Source organism: Fringilla coelebs (genome assembly GCF_963513975.1).
Source record: "Fringilla coelebs genome assembly, chromosome: 2".
Taxonomy (NCBI): Eukaryota; Metazoa; Chordata; class Aves; order Passeriformes; family Fringillidae; genus Fringilla; species Fringilla coelebs.
In genome coordinates, this window is record NC_140029.1 from 30517418 (window position 1) to 30536068 (window position 18651).

At 42.7% G+C, this 18651-nt stretch overlaps 1 protein-coding gene across 1 annotated transcript; it reads left to right on the plus strand.

Annotated features, from left to right (window-relative positions):
* Positions 1 to 1260: 1260 nt before the first annotated feature.
* Positions 1261 to 17736, plus strand: CREG2 (cellular repressor of E1A stimulated genes 2; the record flags this gene model as incomplete). Its single annotated transcript, XM_084227135.1, has 4 exons — positions 1261 to 1659; positions 3730 to 3899; positions 15717 to 15830; positions 17589 to 17736. 4 exons carry the CDS (start codon positions 1261 to 1263, stop codon positions 17734 to 17736), a joined length of 831 nt encoding a protein of 276 aa, XP_084083261.1.
* Positions 17737 to 18651: the final 915 nt, after the last annotated feature.

Consider the following 18651-nt stretch of genomic DNA (forward strand, 5'->3'; position numbering starts at 1 on the left):
TCCGCTTGCATCTCCGTTCCTCTGTCTCAGCTCAAGCTCTGAACTTGGAATCAATTTTCAAAAGTGTGGTATTGCAGCAGATGTAGACAGGGCCATGTGCTAAAGGAAATGTAGTCATGTATTCAACTCTGCAGAAAAGATTAAGAGTTTGGTGCCAAAATTATATTTTCTTGGGAAGTATCTTTACAATCAGAAAAAAATATTAGGTTTTAAGGCCCATTATACCCATTTCCACTATTCCTTAGGTTTTTATAGTGGAGGAAAAAAAGGGAACAGGGAGTGTAGGAAAAAATATAAGCTAAAAATACTCAGTGTTCTCCAGTCCACTTTTATTTATAAGAGTTTAGATTCTAGATAAGATATACCTGTTCTCATGGCACAATTAGGCAGAAGTTGTATCAGTAGACTGATCATCTGTTCTTCACAGATATGAAAAAGTAAGATGTACCTGAGAGCATCTTTTAGATGTACCTGAGGCAGAGGCAAAGGCTTCTGAGAGATTCATTCTTCCCTGTGTCCTACTGAACCTGTGCTCCTTAAATAATTTGCATGAATGCAATGGAAGTTTACAAGCATATGTTTTAAAGAATTACAGCTTTGCATTGCCATATTGAAGAGGTCCACTGCCAAGAAAGGATCTGTATGCACATGTGCCTTTATTAAATTGAGATATTGATATACACTCATATACATGCAAATCTTTGCCTAATTAAAACCTCGCCTGGAAATCGTTTAATAGCAGCTCCCTGAATTTGCATATCAAAAACGCATACTTGCAAGCACCAAACTAATGCTGCCTGCCACCTGGGACTTTGGGTCTTGCTGTGACTTGACCCCAGTGCCCAAACGAAGCTTTCCCTGCAACGGGAGTGTTCACGCGGACATTCTCCCTCGTGGACAGTCTCTTATTTAATAAACGGAGAGGTCGCACCGCCTCTGGACAGCTGCATCTTCTTGGTTTTGTGATGCGTGTAGAGAACTTAATACGTGAGATACCTGCTGGACAGTGCACCTGAACCAGGGGTCCCAGCGGTGTCCCAGGTCCCCCGCAAAGGCAGGGTTACCCCGCAGGGAGCTCCGCGTGGGCTGGAGCCCCAGAGCCGGGGCCAGGCCAGCGAGGCGTGACCGGGACGGGGCGATGGGGCCGCGGCGGCCGCCGTGCGCGGGGAGGAGGCGCGGGGAGGAGGCGCTGCGGGCGGGCGGCGGCGGCGGCCGCGGGAGGGCGCGGCGGGAGCGGCGCGGAGGGCGCTGCCGCAGAAGATGTCGGCGCGGCGGCCGTGGCCGTGCTGGCTGCTGCCGGCGCTGCTGTGCGGCGGCGCCGGGGGGTACGTGGTGGTCAGCTCCGTGTCGTGGCCGCTGCCCGAGGCGGGGGCGGCGGCGGACGAGCTGCACAGCTCCTCCACCGAGGAGGCGCTGCCCGCGCTGCTGGAGGAGGCGGGCGGCCTCTGGAAGCAGAGCTACCCGGCCTCGGCGTACCGCGAGGATGCGGCGCTGGGCTCGGGGCCGGCGGCGCGGCGGCCGGCGCAGGGGGCCGCGCCCTCCAGGATGTTCTCCTACCGGCGGGAGGGCGGCGCGGCGCCGGGACGAGCCGGGACCGCCCGCTACCTCGCCCAGCACAACACCTGGGGCTTCGTGGCGACGCGGGCCGCCCGAGGAAAGGTACGGTGCCCACGGCGTTACCCGCCCGACCAGCGCCCGCCCAGGAGGAGAAATCCTGCTCGGAGCTCAGGGAGGGAGGATGCACGCTAAAAACCGCACCGGAGAGACGCCTAAAAAAGCAAAATCTCAAGGCCAGAAGGCAGAGCTGCATCGCAGGGTTTGGAAAGAGGTTGTTTTAGGAGGGTGAGGAGGAGGAGGAGGAGAGCCTGCTGGGCTACCACAAAATCTGCCCGTCCGTCCAGCTATACCAGCTTAAAGGAGGATTTCTCTGTCAGGAACAGTAAACAAAATAGCTGGTCTGCTATTGGGGTCATTCTTTTTTCCAGCTTTAAAATATTTCCTTTTTTAAAGTTCGGATGAGACACAGCATCCAGTACCACTCAGACAAAGGGGGAAAAAAAGATAAATTTAAAAAAAAATAAAACAATTAAAAGACATTCTTAACTTTCTGTTGAAAGTATTCACAGATTAATTAGCTTGTGACTTTTAATTAAATTTTGAAGCACATAAGTCTTCAGGAAGCTTGGCTGAGTTAGTGGCAGTTAATGTTATTGTGAAATACAAAGTAACTGATTGACAAAAAGATACCACTAAATGAATTTTTACGCAGACAGAAGAGGCCCGTAATTCTCCATCAGCTTTTGGAAATCCTATTAAACCATATGATCGTTACTCTTGGTTTATGCTCTCGCCAGAAACCCTCCGTGGAATTATAGCCATAATATAGTCAGCAGTTACCTGCCTCCAGAACAGACAGAACACAGAAGTAATACAGAAAAATCTGATTCATAATAAAATTTGAAATTTGGAGGGTGGTGTTTGCTGCTTTGAATGCTGAACTATGCTGCCTGTGATCACAATTATTTTTGAGAATCCAGAGTAACATTAACCTTGCGTGACAGACTGAGTATTTTAAGCAATGGGAACATGTCCTGCAATATTACTGAGAGCTTTTTTTTTAAATTGTAGCTCTTAATAATAAACAAGGATTTGTGTTTTCTAAGTTATGTAATATCATTAAAGCATTATTTCTAAGGGAAGCCAACAAAGACCATTTATAAGCACTATAAGCATTAAAATTTTAAAGGCATATAAACATTAAAAATCAGAAAGCGTGCTATCCAGGTAACAACATCATCCAGGGCTTTCTTATTAACTATTCATATTTAATTTTATTTTGTTATAAAAGATTTAATGTATTGAAAGATAATTTTACTGTTAAACATTTAATAAACCATGAGGAAAAAATATCTGATGACATGAAAAAAAGGAGTAATTAATTGAATATCTGTCATTGCTATTTATAATGGGATGAAAAGCATAGTAGGAGTATATGTCATTCTGAAGTATAATAAAGAGTGACACTACTGGGCAAGGACATTTTTGCATGCATTATTACCACTGTGTGTACATAGGGCAGTGTATGAGAGAAAATATTTTTGAAAACTTGGCTCCTTAGTGTCCCTTCTCTGCCATGAGAGGAGGTTTTACTTGGCTGGCTTGGTAGTTGAGACACGCCCCCCATCAGGAATCTGATCTTCCTGCCCAGGAAGCTGAGCTGATGTCCAGTTTGACTTCAAACACAATTCTAACTCAAATGCTTTCTTGTTTTTGCAAACTGGTGCAATCACACTGCAAAAACCAAAAGTGGAGGCACGATTAAAGTAAAAAGCAGGCTGAATCAAGGCTAAATTAGGCTCTATATTCTTTTAGGCTTAAGGAAAGGTACCAGCAGTGGTTTAGAGTAAACATTTCCTGGCATCAATGGCAGCAAAAAAAGATATTCATGCACTTAAATATTTTTAATTTGGTAGTTCCTTTAAGCTTAGTGTAAGAGAAAATGTTCCTGATAGTGTCATGGACAGGACTAGAGAGAAGAAATAGAAGAAAGATCTGTTTCTATAGAAGCATGATAGATCTAATTTAAAAGAAATGCTCTCTCATGATGATAATAGAAAGTGGGAGCAATGGGGCTGGCTGTCCTCTCTGCCAGAGCCCTTGAGGGAATCCCCCACCTTGAAAACCGTCTATGTGCAAGGAGGTAACCAGTTGCTTATTTGGATTTTGCAGATCCAAGGTATGCCCTATGGGAACTGTTTACTTCTCAGCGATGGTCCCATCAACAACAGCACTGGAATTCCTTTCTTTTACGTGACACCAAAGGATAGCACTGTGACAGATCTTCTGAAGAATCCCATGGCTTCTCTGACCCTTCCAGAGGCAGATGGAAATTTCTGCAGGTAACAGTTTTATCTGCCTCCTACCACTTTCAGTGAGAACAGAGACCTCAGAGCAGAATGCTGGGTCCCCACCTTCAAAGTCCTGCACTTATTTTTAACTCTCACAATCACCTACATGCTCCTTCCTATGTGGTTGTTTTTTGGTTGTTTTTTTTTTTCCCCAGTAAATTCCCCTGGTAAAACATAGTTGAGAAAAGCAGAAGTGTCACTGAAGTATATGTAGCATCCGCAGAAAATCTAGGTGTTCAAGATCCTAGAATAGTCGATAGTTATCTAGCCAATAAAATCCATAGAGTTTGAGAGGCTGTCCAGTTCACATCTTTGCTCTGCTGAAAACTCTGGATGCCCTGCTAAAGCCTTGACAGGGCTCCAGCTCTCAGGGTTCTGTGAGAGGATCTCCGGCTCTCAGTTCACAAGTTTTATGGTCAGGCCTGTGACGCTCTGTCTGATTTCCACCTCTTCAGAGAATGTGATGGAATGTGATATCTTTGCAATTTTTTTACAGCTTGTATATCACAAACAGTCAGTAAATGACCCTCCCAACAGAGAAATCCACATCTGAGATTTACCAATCTACATCCAATCCCCAGTGCTTCTCTCCAGAGACAGCAGTCAGTTGGCTTCCTCTTAATCATAGAATCTTAGATGGCCCTTAAGGTTTCTTCCAACACAAACTGTTCTGTGATTCTAAGTTCGACCCCCTGCCACAGACAGGGACACTTTCTACTATACCAGGTTGCTCAAAGCTGCATCCAGCCTGGCCTTGAGCACTTCCCAGGATGGAGCATCCACAGCTTCCCTGGACAACCCGTTCCAGGGTCTCATCACCCTCACAGTGAAGAATTGTTTCCTAGCATCTAACCAAAACCTACTCTCTTTTAGTTCAAATCCTTATCCCATTGTCCTGTCATTACATGCCCTTGTGAGAAGTCCCTCCCCAGCCTCCTTGCAGGCTCCCTTTAGGCACTGGAAGTTTGCTTGTAAGGTCTCCCTGGAGCCTTCTCAGGCTGAACAACCCCAACTGCTCAGCCTGTCCTTGTAGCAGAGGTGCTCCAACCCTATGATCATCTTCATGGCCTCCTCTGGACTTGCTCCAACAGCTCCATTCCATTCTTTGCATATAATGAATAATTCAGATCCCCAAAGCTTTGCATGTGTAAAATGTATCTATGTAACCTCAAAGATGATTCAATTTCCCCCTCCATTTTTTGTCTCCTTGAAAAAGACATATCTCTACCATATGTCTGTTTACAGTCAATCATGTGGCAAACTTGGCTGGGTCAGCCTTGTGTGAAGTGTTATTTACAAAGGCCTCTTTACGTGACGAGGTACATGACACCGAAATTGTGTCAGACAGAACTCTGTTACCAAAGCAGGTCTTAAGCTGACATTCCAAGGGGAGAGAGACACAACTGGTAAGAAGAGACTCCTTCAGAAAGAAATGGCATTAACAGTTTTTATTCCAACTTAAGGTCCTCTTTGGGGAAGGAGAGGTTTTATCTTAAGACTAGATTTCCCCAGCTGAGGATTGCCTTGAGTATCATCCCACCTCTCAAGCCTGCTAGCTGAGAAGAACCCTGGGAAAAGCAGGGAATGGCAAATATAAAACATTACTGTTACACTTATCTGTATTTGTCTTCAGAATATATTGTTTTCTAGAGAGTTATATGGTGGAAAAATGAAATGTCTCTTAGTCCGAGGCAGTACAAGTAATTTCAGGCTGACATCCTATTCACAAGGAATGGAAACCATAGCTTCCTCTTACAATGCCAAACACCTAATAGGAAACTTCTATCACCAACATTTGTTAAGGTAATTCAGTCTTGAATGCTTGAGGAGGTCAGTGAAGTAGTGAAGTTAACACTGGAAGGTTCTGCTTATTGCTTAAATATTTCCATTAAATATTTTGGATTAATAATTTATAAAATAAACATATACGTTCTTTCACTGCAGGCTTAATGGCATTTATCCCTGCTTTCTGAGCTTTTTCATTCAGTCTAATAGTTAACTTACTATCCAGACCTAGTGCTTAGAAATGTATTTTAAGACCTATGTCCTACTACTCAATGCCCTATTTTCAGAGGCCCAAGACTCAGAGCAGCTTCCATTGATGATGTGGTAATGTTGAGCACTTCTGAAAACCACACACCCACTTAGGCACTTAAGTGTGGCCTTTGATCCCTAACTTTAAACAGCCACTCTTGAAAGTCTTTGCCTCTTACGGCTTAGCAACATCACTGCCCTATTTACCTGTTTGGGAAGTGCCAGTTCACAACGAAAGAGAAATGCTGCATGCTTTACAGAAATATGAAATCCATATCCACCACAAACCTTTGAGGATATTTATTCGATGTCTTTTTATTACGTCACTATTATTTTCAAATCCCTGCTCTTTTGATCAGTATGCCAGATATTTGCTGCTGCTTATTTTGCAGCCAGGGAAACCTGGATTCTGTCACCTGTCTCTCCAGTCCCCTCTGCAGCCTGAGACTGTGCTCTCTGGTGAGAAGAGCTCTCTGGGCCAAGAAGCTAAACCTGGATTTCCAAAACAGCTTAGTCCAAACTGATTACCATTTGCCACATCCCTACTCTCCCTCCCTACCACCTACCAGTCATGTGGTACCCTGCCCTCCATCACTTCTGGGATTTGCCTCAGCCTGAGCTGAAACATAAATGTGAAGAAAATTATCCTGACAACAAGAATAAGTTTTTCTGCTGATCCTTCTTCTTTTCATCCTGTGGCCAGTACTGCTCCTGGCCTTGGAATCCCATCCCCACCCTCCAGCTGACCATATGGTGGGCCTATTTTCACTCAGTAACCCAGCGGAAACCTCTTGGTTTTTTTTTTTTTTTCTGGATGAGATTTCTACTGTCTTAGTAACTTGAATTAGCTCCTCAAGAGCCAGAGAAGAGCAAAGGAGAAGGAAAAGAGAAGGTGGTGGAAAATAGAATATTCTTATTTTAGCAGGTAACCATACTTCAAATATTGAGCTTACTACTGAATTGAGTACACAGGTTCAGAGTCTGATCAGTGTTCCATGCATTATTTATTTTGTTTTTACCTTCAGTTTATTTTTCATTATTTCTGAAGTTCTCATCTGGAACAGATGTTGGTTTGCATTAGTGCAAAGACAAACAATACAGACAATGAAAAGCTGTGTCGTTACTTGAGCTACAATTTTTGTTGTTGATGGTATGAAAATGTGAGCAAGCTGTGAGGCTGTCTCTCAGCAAGGAAGGGTGTAGGTAATGGACTTTACCTTTCTTCTCTTCCCTTCCCCTATAACCAAGGTCAAAAATTAATGTATGTTTTTAACTAGGAAACCATGAGTGATTTTTGCATTTGAAAGCAGCACCATCTGAAATTGCAGCCCAGCACACCACTCACTGTTACCCCACTCAAAGGGCCTCTGTGGGCAGTGCAACACTGAAGAAAACAACAGGGTGTCCAGGCCCTGCTGCCAGTGCTTGGGGTGGCCTGTCCCCAGCTTCAGTGTGCACTTGACCAGCTGAGGTAGACAGGCTGTGCCATGCAAACAGCACACAGCATCCTCGGTGCAGAGCTTTATGTGATGGCTCAAGTTTGGTGTAGCAAAAGTCTTCTTTACTAGCGCTGTGTGAGAGGCCAAGAGCTTTCCCTCTGTGAGACCTCAGGTCCTGCTAGTATTAAAATGGTATCTGTGAGGTTTTCTTTGGAAGGAAAGTGTCATTCTTGTCAGACATTCTCTTCAATTATATCATTAATTGTTTTGGTTTCAAAATAATTATGTAAAATAGCTAAATGAGTAATATTCTATGTGAGAAAGTTCATGTCCTTGCATGCCAGCAATGCATTTGTAGCTTGTTTTCATGTGGAACTTCATTAGAATTCCATTATTAAGCTACTCTGAGTTGCAAGAATCAAAATAAATGTGAAAGCTGATCGGTGCCTGTAGCTAGTGCTCCTGGGAGTGTTTGGCACTGTCCTGAAAAATGCTTCTGACCTATTGCATGCAAAAGAAATCTCTGGCCTTTAGAAAGAAAACATAGCTGACATTTCAATGTCTTCTTGTACCTAATGAGTTTCAAGTGACTTGTGTACACCAATTTGATATTAAATTTATTTAGTAGCAAATTTCATTTGTTTTGTTTCAGAACAGACTCAAGTTCCAAACCCGGACAATGAATATTTTCCCTTTCAAGGATGTGAGGAATACAGGCTGGCCTTTATGGTGCTCCAGCCTCAATATTTAATCAGCTGGAGAGAAAATTTGAAAATCCTAAACTAATAAGAAAAATAACATTTAATACTGAAGGAAAAGAGCTGCAATGCATCTGACTAGGCACTAATTGCAAGACATTTTAGTATTGCAGCTACAGTTTGGATTCCTCCTCTCTGACCCAGAGATTACCATTTCCCAGAGGGAGATGGGCTGCCCCTCTCTGAGAAGGCTCTGATGGCCAGGATAGAGACAGCATTTGTTAGTAACTACAAAGCATTTTATCAGAAGGCTGATAAATGGATAATAGAGGCAAGAAAAATTAAATGGTTCAGGGCTATAAATAGACTGGTATGTCTATGCCACTGACAAGCTGAAAAGATTGAGTTCCATTCCTGCAGTTTTCAGAGGGAGCAAGACCAAGCCCGACATTAAAGAATAGAGCAGCTATTGTTCTAAACACATTTCACAACACACAGGCTGCTCAGAGGATTCCTCTTTCCAAGTAAGCTCCTCAGTCTGCCTCATTACAGCTGCAGCCTGGAAAACAGGCAATTAATTTTAAACGTGTGTCACCTCCTTGACATCAGGTCCAGCACATTCACAGGGACACACTGCAGCTTTCTTAGAGAAGGAGCAGTTACATGGCTGCCATGGACTTGTTTTCATACAAGGGGAAAGCAGAGAGCTTTGGAGTCAGTCCACCTTTGGTTTTTTCCTGCTATTAGCTGAGGGTGGTGTTTCAAATCCACACTGCAGACCATGAGTGATTTTCATGAATTTGGATTCCCCTCCTGATTTATGATCTCCATCAGAGCCATTTTATCCACCATGCTCATCTGGTGCTTGAGGTAGCAGATTGGCATGATCAGGCACATGTCTTCAGTGGACATAAGCTGAGGCTGTAGGTTTCCTAAATGCTGCATGGAAAATGTTGGCAGGAAGTGCTGAGCCACCAAGGCGTGGGAAGAGAAGAGGAATTTTGTGGGTCTAGGTTCCTGCTGTGTGCTAGATCAGCAGCATGCACAAACATCCAACTTCATTCCCTGGGCAATCCTGAGGGACAATAAGGCTGCCATGGGTGGAAGGGACAACCTTTGAGATGTCATATGGCCACCCAACATATAACTACTGCTAGGTTTGTAGAGTCACTGTTGTTAATACAAGGATTAATATAACAAAGAAATCTGGTACTGTACCTTCACACAATGAGAAATTATGCATGCAGAACACAAAGGCTGAATTCAAACATCCATAATTTTTGGAGATCCACCTCCTGATTCTGTGGCACAGATGTATTTCCAGTTCTGGTATTTATATAGGCCCTTTTTAGTCATATGCAAATAATTATGTCAGTAGTTGTTCCTGAAAAATCTGTACTTAAAAAAAATCTGTATTTAAAAAAAATTTTAAAATGCACGTACCAAATTAGAAAGCCAAACCTGAAACCTACTATCATCATGACCCAATGCACACAAAACAGCTCTAAATTACTATTTTTCCTGTATTCTTAAATAACCAACTTCCTAAAATCCCTTTTCTAGTGAAATAGTGTTTCTCTGATTCTGTTTACAGAAATAGTTGATGCTGTGATTCTTTTTTTTCTGTATGAATTGTCTATGTTTAAACTATATAAAAGCTTCCTGACTGAAACACAGAGTTCAGCTGAAGAAATGCATTGTTATTGTCAATGGAGAGAGGCAGACTGGCTTCACATAACACATTGTAATTAAAACATTTTACGAAGGATTGTCTTCTAGAAAGAATGAAATTATTTAAAACACATTAACTATTATTAACATTAACACATTAAACACATTAACATATTAAAACACATATACTAGGAGCACAGGCTCACTTAGCTGAATAGAATAGCCACTACACTACCAATACACTTTAGCTCCCAGACTTGACTTCAGATTCAGAACAGAAGATTTCTTCCAAAAGCAAAGATGTTCTAAGTAACTTTGCTGGCTCCCAAACAGGGCTGATAGAGAAATTCTTGTGAAAACCAGAGCAGGGCAGATCTGCCTAGCCATTTCCGGTTGAAGGCCAGCAACAGCTTTTCAGATTATGAAATTGCTTTCAGTGGAGATTTTGTTTGACGTTCATGCCATGCAGATTAGCGGCACCAATACATCCTTTCTGCTTCAGAGACTCTGGTGGCTAGTGGTGAACAAATGAAATGAATGAGAAGAGTAAATTACTTTTCAAAATTAATCACATTTATGAGTCAAAATTATATGCACTTTACAGTAATTCTCCAAGGACTGAGCATTCCCTCCCTTCCTTTTTGTAAATTTTAGGGGACAAAAATCCTATGATGCATTTTATATGGTAGAAAATAACTGCCTTTTCACCTTGTGCCCAGTTTGAGGCTATGTGAAGAGAAGGCCTGTGCAGGGTGTGACAGTCACCTACCTTGCATCCATGGGAGGTGGCAGGGAGAAGCTGTGTCAGCAGCCAGTCCCCATCTCCTAATTACATGGGTTTTCATGACTGCTATCATTATAGGAGAGCTTAGAATGTGTGGAAGCAGTCATTGCCCTTATGCCACTCATGAGCTGTGTGCTTTAAAGTAGAAAAAAATGTAGGGAAATTGTTCTCTGGGGCTTTCTTCTTGGCTCTCTGTCTCTTCTTTTCTGCAATAGGAGAAAGCTCTTTCCCAACTTCTTTTCTCTTCAACTCTAAAGAAGTAGAGGGATAAGAACAGTGATTTCTCCCATGGCATCTAGAAATGTGTTTAGGGGACATATTTGTATCCTCCTAGGGAGGATGGAAGGTCTTGTTTCCTCAGGCAGTGGAGGAGAAGGATGTCAGCTCCTTTGTGGGAAAAGGAGTCTGGGGAAGAAGAAAAAGAGAAGGATTCCTCTGCATAGACCCCTGTTTCCACACCCAGACTGGAACAGTACTGAACCCTCCTGCCTTTCTCCTACCAGTTCCTTCTTGGGAGTACCTGGCTTTCCTTCCCAAGTGCCTTCCAAACTCTTAATTTGCTTTTCCTGTTGATCTGTGGCAGATCAGTGTCACCTCACTAATGGATTGCAAAGGCTAAGAATGAAGGTAATACTCAGGGATACTTTGGTCAGGAATCAGGAGAGAGTCAAAGCATCAAAACCATCACCAGTCAAAGCAGAGATCTCAACTGTGAAAGGGAATCCTAACCAAGCCCCAACATCATCATCTTATGTGCCAATATAACCACAACAGCTTGAAGTATAGCTTCATAACACCTGGACTTGGATAGTTGCTGTATAAAAACCTTCTAATTAAACTCCAAGAGATGGCTAGTGTAGTAAACAATTTAATGAGTAGGTGGCACTCTTTACTCTGAACCACTCTTGAACCAGGACCCAGAAATTGAGGAAGTGTTACATAGTAAAATAAGTGGGACACGGTCATTAGCTGTGTGCTTTGCAGCATTGCCTTTCTGTTGGGAAATACTTTTTACTTGGATGCAGGCCTCTCCTTAAGCTCGGTAAAGCTGCACCTTTGTAGGTGATATCATCTCACACACATTGGAAGAAAACTGCCTGGACTGGGTCAAACTCGGCATGCCTGCTTTGCTCCCTGTAAGCAGAAGAACAGGAACAATCAATTCTTCTGTCTTCACAGATCAGATGAATAATTAAGATGATATCTCTTAATGCACTGTTTTCTTATAAACCAAATCTTCTTCTATTTTAATCTGACCTTCCTAATTTTCTGCAACAAAGCCTATGTATTTGAAATAAGCATGAAAAAAAGAATGTGTTCCCTATTGCTTGGTTTTCTTTCACAGTTACCTGCTTTCTCTTCCCCTCAGTTCATATTTAACTATGGCATTCATGAAGTCCTCTCTATGGAAACAGAGGCTTGATTCAGGTAAAGACAAACCACCTGAGAAACCACCTTGGGTTTCCTCAACAGAGCAACAGCGTCACCATCTCTACCCCTGACTCTGCCTCCCCCTCACAACCAGTCAGCAGCACACAAACCTTACATAAAGCCACTCCTCTGCATCTACTTGTTCTTGTGCCAGCAAAGATGAGAGGAACTCAGGGACTGAGAGCTTAATATGTATTTATACAGAGGGAAGAAATGTCTAGTGAATGCATGACTAGACCTCTACAGATGCAAGTGAGGAATGTTTTAGTAAATATCCCTTTATTATCTTCAGTAAAAATATGACACAAATCCCTGACTATATCACCTTGCTCCAAGGAAGCAAATCCTGCATTTGTATTAGTTGCACTGGCAAAAACACTGAAAACTGAAGACCCACTCACAACATTTAGAAATGGTAGCTGTAAGTTTAATGCATTTTGATGGTTTAAGAAGTATAAAAGTAATCAAACATTATTAGGGAAATACTATGCCAAAAAAAAGAAATGCAGAAGCAGATTCACTTCAGAATATGAAGCGTTCCTTTGAAAAAGAAAATACTAATGCTAATGTAAGATTAGAATACAAGGTTCCTAATCTAAAACAAAAAACCTATGATAAGAGGCAGGCCTGAAAGCAAAACCAAGAAAGTAATAACAGTGTGCTGAACTCAGATGTATCCTCGCCCTGTTCAGCTCTTCCAAAACTTCACCTAACACAATCCCAACAAATCTCAACAAATAATTTTTCTTTTCACAAAAAACCAAACTGACCCTCCAGAATATTATTCCAATATGCAAAATTCAGTTTGAGTAATTTTTACTGGGAAGATAGTATTATGTGTGTCAATCAGTGTAGCACCCTGCCTCATGAGAATGTACAGAAAACTGTAAACAGCAGAAGCCAGGGGGGAAAAAATCAAAACATAAAAAAACCTTTTCAAGCTATGGATGCACAGTGTGTGGACTTTGCTGTCAGCCAAATATGTGGAGAGCAGCTTTTCATGTCAATTGTGGAAGAGTGACATCAGACATTAGTCCTATTAGGCAAAACTTTCTCAGCAAAGGCAGGCAGGGTTCACTGCTTAACCACAGCTACATCAGCTCTATTGCCTACTCAAAATCAAATACTATGCTTTCCGAATAAACATGGACTTGCACAAAACCACCAAATAATTGTAATCTGAGAAGGTCAGACCAAAACTTCTCACTGCTCCTGATCACATCCAAAATCTATCACCTCAATCTGCTCTGTGAAACACAAACATCTTTTAATAACAATCTCTTTCAAAATCTTCTCCTAAAGTAAATAACCACATTTTACCTAGGAGCTGTGTGCAAGAAAGACACTTGCAAATATTCCTGCTTTTCCTGGCTTTTCAGTTGTTTTATGATACTGTTTGGCTGTGGAGGAAATTGTATCATATATTCAAATGCACAGTTGTTTTAAAGCAATTTTCTGAACTGAATTTCTGCACGCAAGAAGTCCCTTTCCTTCATCAATAGAAATGTTAAATATATACTGAATATATCAATATATGCAGAGGGCTTTGGATACAGTATTGAGATTAAGCATAAAAGATAACAGGAGATCAGGAGATTGCTTCAAATGGACTTGAACACTTCATTTTCCAGGGCCAACAGTTGCAAGAGTGGGAATGTGCACTGCCCTGGCTGCTGGACACACAGACCCTCAGCTGACACCCTCTGCATGTGGGATTGACTCCTTTCTCTTCAGCTGCATTCACTGTATTTGCCTTAATTTATTTGTGTTTTGCTGGGTGAGCATCTTACAGGGCCATGGACGCTGGGCAGCCACACGATACCCAAAGCCCACACAAAAGAAATCCCAGGAGCTATGGGTGTCCCTGGGGCATGGAGCTGTGTTCCTTAGGGAATCCCAGGAGCTATGGGTGTCCCTGGGGCATGGAGCTGTGCTCCTTAGGGAATCCCAGGAGCTATGGGTGTCCCTGGGGCATGGAGCTGTGCTCCTTAGGGAATCCCAGGAGCTATGGGTGTCCCTGGGGCATGGAGCTGTGCTCCTTAGGGAATCCCAGGAGCTATGGGTGTCCTTGGGGCATGGAGCTGTGCTTCTTAGGGAATCCCAGGAGCTATGGGTGTCCCTGGGGCATGGAGCTGTGCTCCTTAGGGACAGAGCACTTTCAGGACACTGGAACCCAGACATGAAGTGACATCTTCAGCAGGCAGTAGGAGTCAGTGCTGAAGATCTATGGTGTACCAAGGTGATCATGTAGACAAGTTTCTACTCTGTGTACACACTGATAGAAATAAACCCATGTGCCTGGGCAGGGAATGCAGATTTTTGGCTACTCAGAACACCACTTTTATAACTTAAAAAGATTTTACTAGAGAAAGTTAGACCATTATAAAATTAGACTATTGATGTGAACAGAAAGTTTGAGCCTGATCTTTGGCCTTGACCCCTCCTCCCATCAGTAAGCATGGGAGAGGAAAACAAATACAAGGGGAATTTGTCCAAAAGTTGTTAAATCGAACATCCCCTTCAGACAACTGCTTCTCCAGACTGAACAGGACACTGAAATAGTGTCCCTGTGATGATGTGACTGCAAATGGCACTTTGGAGGTCAGGCTGCAGACAGTGGCAAGTGTTTACCAGACATAGTCAAGTATCAATCAGCCTCCTGTACTTCCTTACAAAGGGGTTCATGACCCTCTTTAGAAAAGCAGCTATTTTATCTAGTGAGCTACACAGTCTCTTATAACCATCTGTGGAGAATCTGCAGGTGTTAAATTAGCTGCAGGAGGATGCCCATATGTTTCCTGCATACACTAGACACACATTGAGAAATATAACCAAAAATGAAGCCATTGCAGATTGCACACAGTTAAGGCTAAAGGGCTCAAGCCAAGATCTTTAAGTAAAATTGTACATGGATGAGATACAATTTACTGTGATTAAAACACACTGAAGAAGAAATGCAGCTTTCATTTCCTAATGTAGTTTCTTGGGCTGACATGGGAACATGGTTCCCCGAGACACTAAGCAGTTTCAAACTGCTGGCAACAGGACTTTGGGCTGCTCAGTATTTGCCAGGATCAAGCCTTTGCAGTAATCTCATGCACTATTTTTTTTTTTTTTGCAATTGGTAGATTTACTTATGATTTATATATATCCTTGTATTGTACATGTCAGAGTCAGCAATTGCACTGCAGTTACTAATGGGAGTAATTTATTATTACTATACACAAAGAGCCAAAAAGTAACAATCACCTTCCCTGCCTTGGTCTGAAAGCAATTCAAGAACTTTTCTATTTGGTGTAAAACACTTGAAAAATGGGTAAAAAATGAACAAGGATTGATTTGCTAGGTAAGCACAATGAAAAGACCTTATGTCTACATACAGATACACATAATCTTGCTCTTTTCTCTAGACATAGGCACAGACTAACCATCTCACTACTTCTTCTCAGAATCCTGAATACAGGGCTGTACATCTGTCTGGGAATACTGCTATTTTCACATTTTTTTACAATCCAATGTAATCCAACTAATCCATGATAAATTAAGATTAATCAACTATCCACAGCAGAGCTATGTGTCAGACAAGTGTTCCTTCCAGACTTCCCCCCTCCGCCAGACACCCAGCTGGGAGTAGAGAAGACCCACAAGGCTTGACAAAGCTTTTTATATGTGAGCAGGAGTCCACACTTCTCCAAAAACCCTTAAGAAAGCAAGGAAGCTATTAATCATGAGCAATTTTCTCTGTGCACAGAAAAAACGTAATTGATCCAGAGGATCCAAGGTGCGCCAGGCTGACTCTCACGGGACAGATGGTCACGGTGCCTCCAGAGGAAGTAGAATTTGCCAAGCAAGCAATGTTTTCCAGGTCTGTATCTAACAGACACGTAGAAGAGTGCAACCCATGGGTTTGAGAAAATACACAAATGTGGCCATTTGGTACAGAAAATCTGAGAAATAACAAGCCTGACCTTTGCTTTGGGGCTGTGAATCATGCTGGCTTCTGTGTGGCTTGGAATGACAGACCTTTTAACTCTTGAGGAAATGAAATATGGAAATGCAGTTAGTTAGTGTTGGACTCTGGTAAGGCACACGGTTTATAATCTGGGGATTATGAAGATATGTCACCTGGTTCCAAGGAGAGATTCCATAATTCCATAGTGTATTTGTTATCTTTAATGATTCTACCCCACCTTATGATAGGTAGTAGACTCAGAGACAGAGCAGAGATCTCCTGCCTTTGGGTTTACAGACATTTTTAGGGTGGAGCTTACAAATTTAATTACATCTCCTACCATCCCAGCTGCTTCAAAGCCATAGTACTGACTGAACAGTCTCCTTTGAACAGATGGAAGCACAACCCAGGTGTGTAGCACACACACAGAGTGTGCCCCCATGCCCTTCAGTGGGTTTCCAGAATTACAGGCGTGAAAAGCCTAAACCTTAGCTGGGGCACACACCTCCCACACGGGCTGCCAGGGATTGTCCTCCAGCTGCACCTTGCCTGGTCAATCAAATACTGCTGGGAAACTGGGATGAGCTTGGATCCAGAACAGCCCAAAGATGGTATTCCTTCTGATTTACAGGGCGGGGTCAGGGTGGGACTCTGTCAGTGTGTTCCACCAATCGCAAAATGGAACCATGAACAGATGGAGCCATATTGACACACAAGCTTTCTTTACAAACTTCACAGGAATTAGATTTCCATGTGATCCAGAGTCCACCAGCGCCTCAGCAGAGGATGTTCTGCTGTCAGGGTGCAAGAGTCAGAATGATAAAGTGAGGGCTGCTGGGGCACATCCAGTGCCAGCAGCATCTAATGCCACCTACCAATCCCAGAATCATAGGTGCTCAAAGGGACAACTCAGAAAATGGTAGGAAACACCATTTTCCCAATGAGAGGGAAACCAAGAGGTTACCAAACCAAGCACCTCTGCTGCAGGGTCCTCTGCAGGAGCAGAGGGCAGTGAGCCAACCCTGCCCAGACTTGCACCACTTCCCACCCATGTTCCTGTGAACAGTGACTTGAACTGTGGCATCCACTCTGTGCATCGCTGCTGAGCTTCCCACAGCTACACTTGCTGGGGCTTGGGGAGCAGACATCTGCACCCAGTCAGGGAGAATCTGTGTGCCCTAGCTGTAAGGGAGACCAGAGAAATGAGAGAAAAATACAGGATGAGAAGGCTGTCGGAGGTGACAGCTTGCAGAGACAATGCTCTGCCCGGTTTTATTAGCCCTCCCTCCACACAAGTGCTACCAAAGATGTAGTATTTTCAGGATGCTGTTTCCTTTAAACAGGTACAAGCACAACCCTGACATATATTCAAAGAGTCTTCTCTAACTATTTTTCACTTACTCAGTGACCAAACAACATCTGTCTTTAGAGACAGGGCTCTGCAGTGGGGGAAGGTGGTGATTGCTGGCTGCCTGTGTTGCAGTTCTCCCCAGACTGGGGTGAGGAAGATCATAAAGCTTACACCAAGGAAGGGCCAGAAAGATGAATGGGGATGTTCTCATATCTCAGGTTTCACTCTGGCTGAGCACACCAGGCTGAAGAAAAAAGCAGACTATGCATATGCTTTGGCACATCTTCTAAAATATTTTTTTATTTTCTTTGTCCTTCCAGGCACCCAGTGGTAAGAAAGTGGCCTCGTAGCTATGAGTGGTTCTTCATGAAACTGAACATTGAACACATCTGGCTTCAAAGCTGGTATGGAGAAGTTTCTCCCATTGCAGTGGAAGAGTATTTAAAAGCGGTTCCAAATAAAGGATGATTGAATGGGCTTTGAGATAAAAATCTCCTTTCCAAACACTTTTAAAATTTCATGGTAGATGGTTTCTTTACAGTGATATTTTTCTTCTTCTCCCAAAAGGCTTCAAAATAGCCCTGTCTCACATGGAGCAGAGTGAAAATAAATCAACACAGACTTTCAAATTATAAAGGAGAGGTGGATATTAGCCCTACCCTGCAATGTACAGACTTGTCATTTCAAGCAGGCAATGCGTCATCTGAAATGCTGTTTTTAAAACGCTTTGTGTCTGTTTGTTTTGACTTCTATTGCTGTGCACCCACAGGGAAACTACACTATGTGCTAAATATAATGTTCTGAATTGCAGAAAATGCAAATTGCCTACTCAGAACCCTCTATGCATTGTGGAGGTATTACTGCTGCTTGGTCTCCCTTGATTTGTAAGTACTTTTAGAGAAACTTAATAGCTGCAAATTTAGGTTTAAGTTTAAAAACAAATTATTTGCTAAAGCTGTCCTCATTTGCTAACTCCTCTTTTCTATGTGTGCTTTTCCCTAATTAGATAATTTGATGTTTCACTTGGAAATTGAGTAAAACTTCTCTCTTTAGCAGAAAAAATGCAATCAGCTCAAACAACACAGCTCCATGTAACTTGTCTCTGACACAAAGCTGGTTAAACACATTAAAGGCCAAAATCAAATCAGCCCCACAAGGATTATCTCAATACAAGTATAAACATTCTCCTAAGAAGAATTTAAGTAAATGTTCTCAGCTAGCCTGTTCCTGTTGAGACAGGAAAAGTATTTTTAATAGCCTGTAGTCCCAATTCTTTTTTGCCTCCCTGCTCCAGCCACTGCTTTATTTTTAACTGGCTTGTGTAACTGATTTTTTGTATGCCCTCACTAACTCACTGAGGGGTGGAGCCTGTTCCTTAACTCT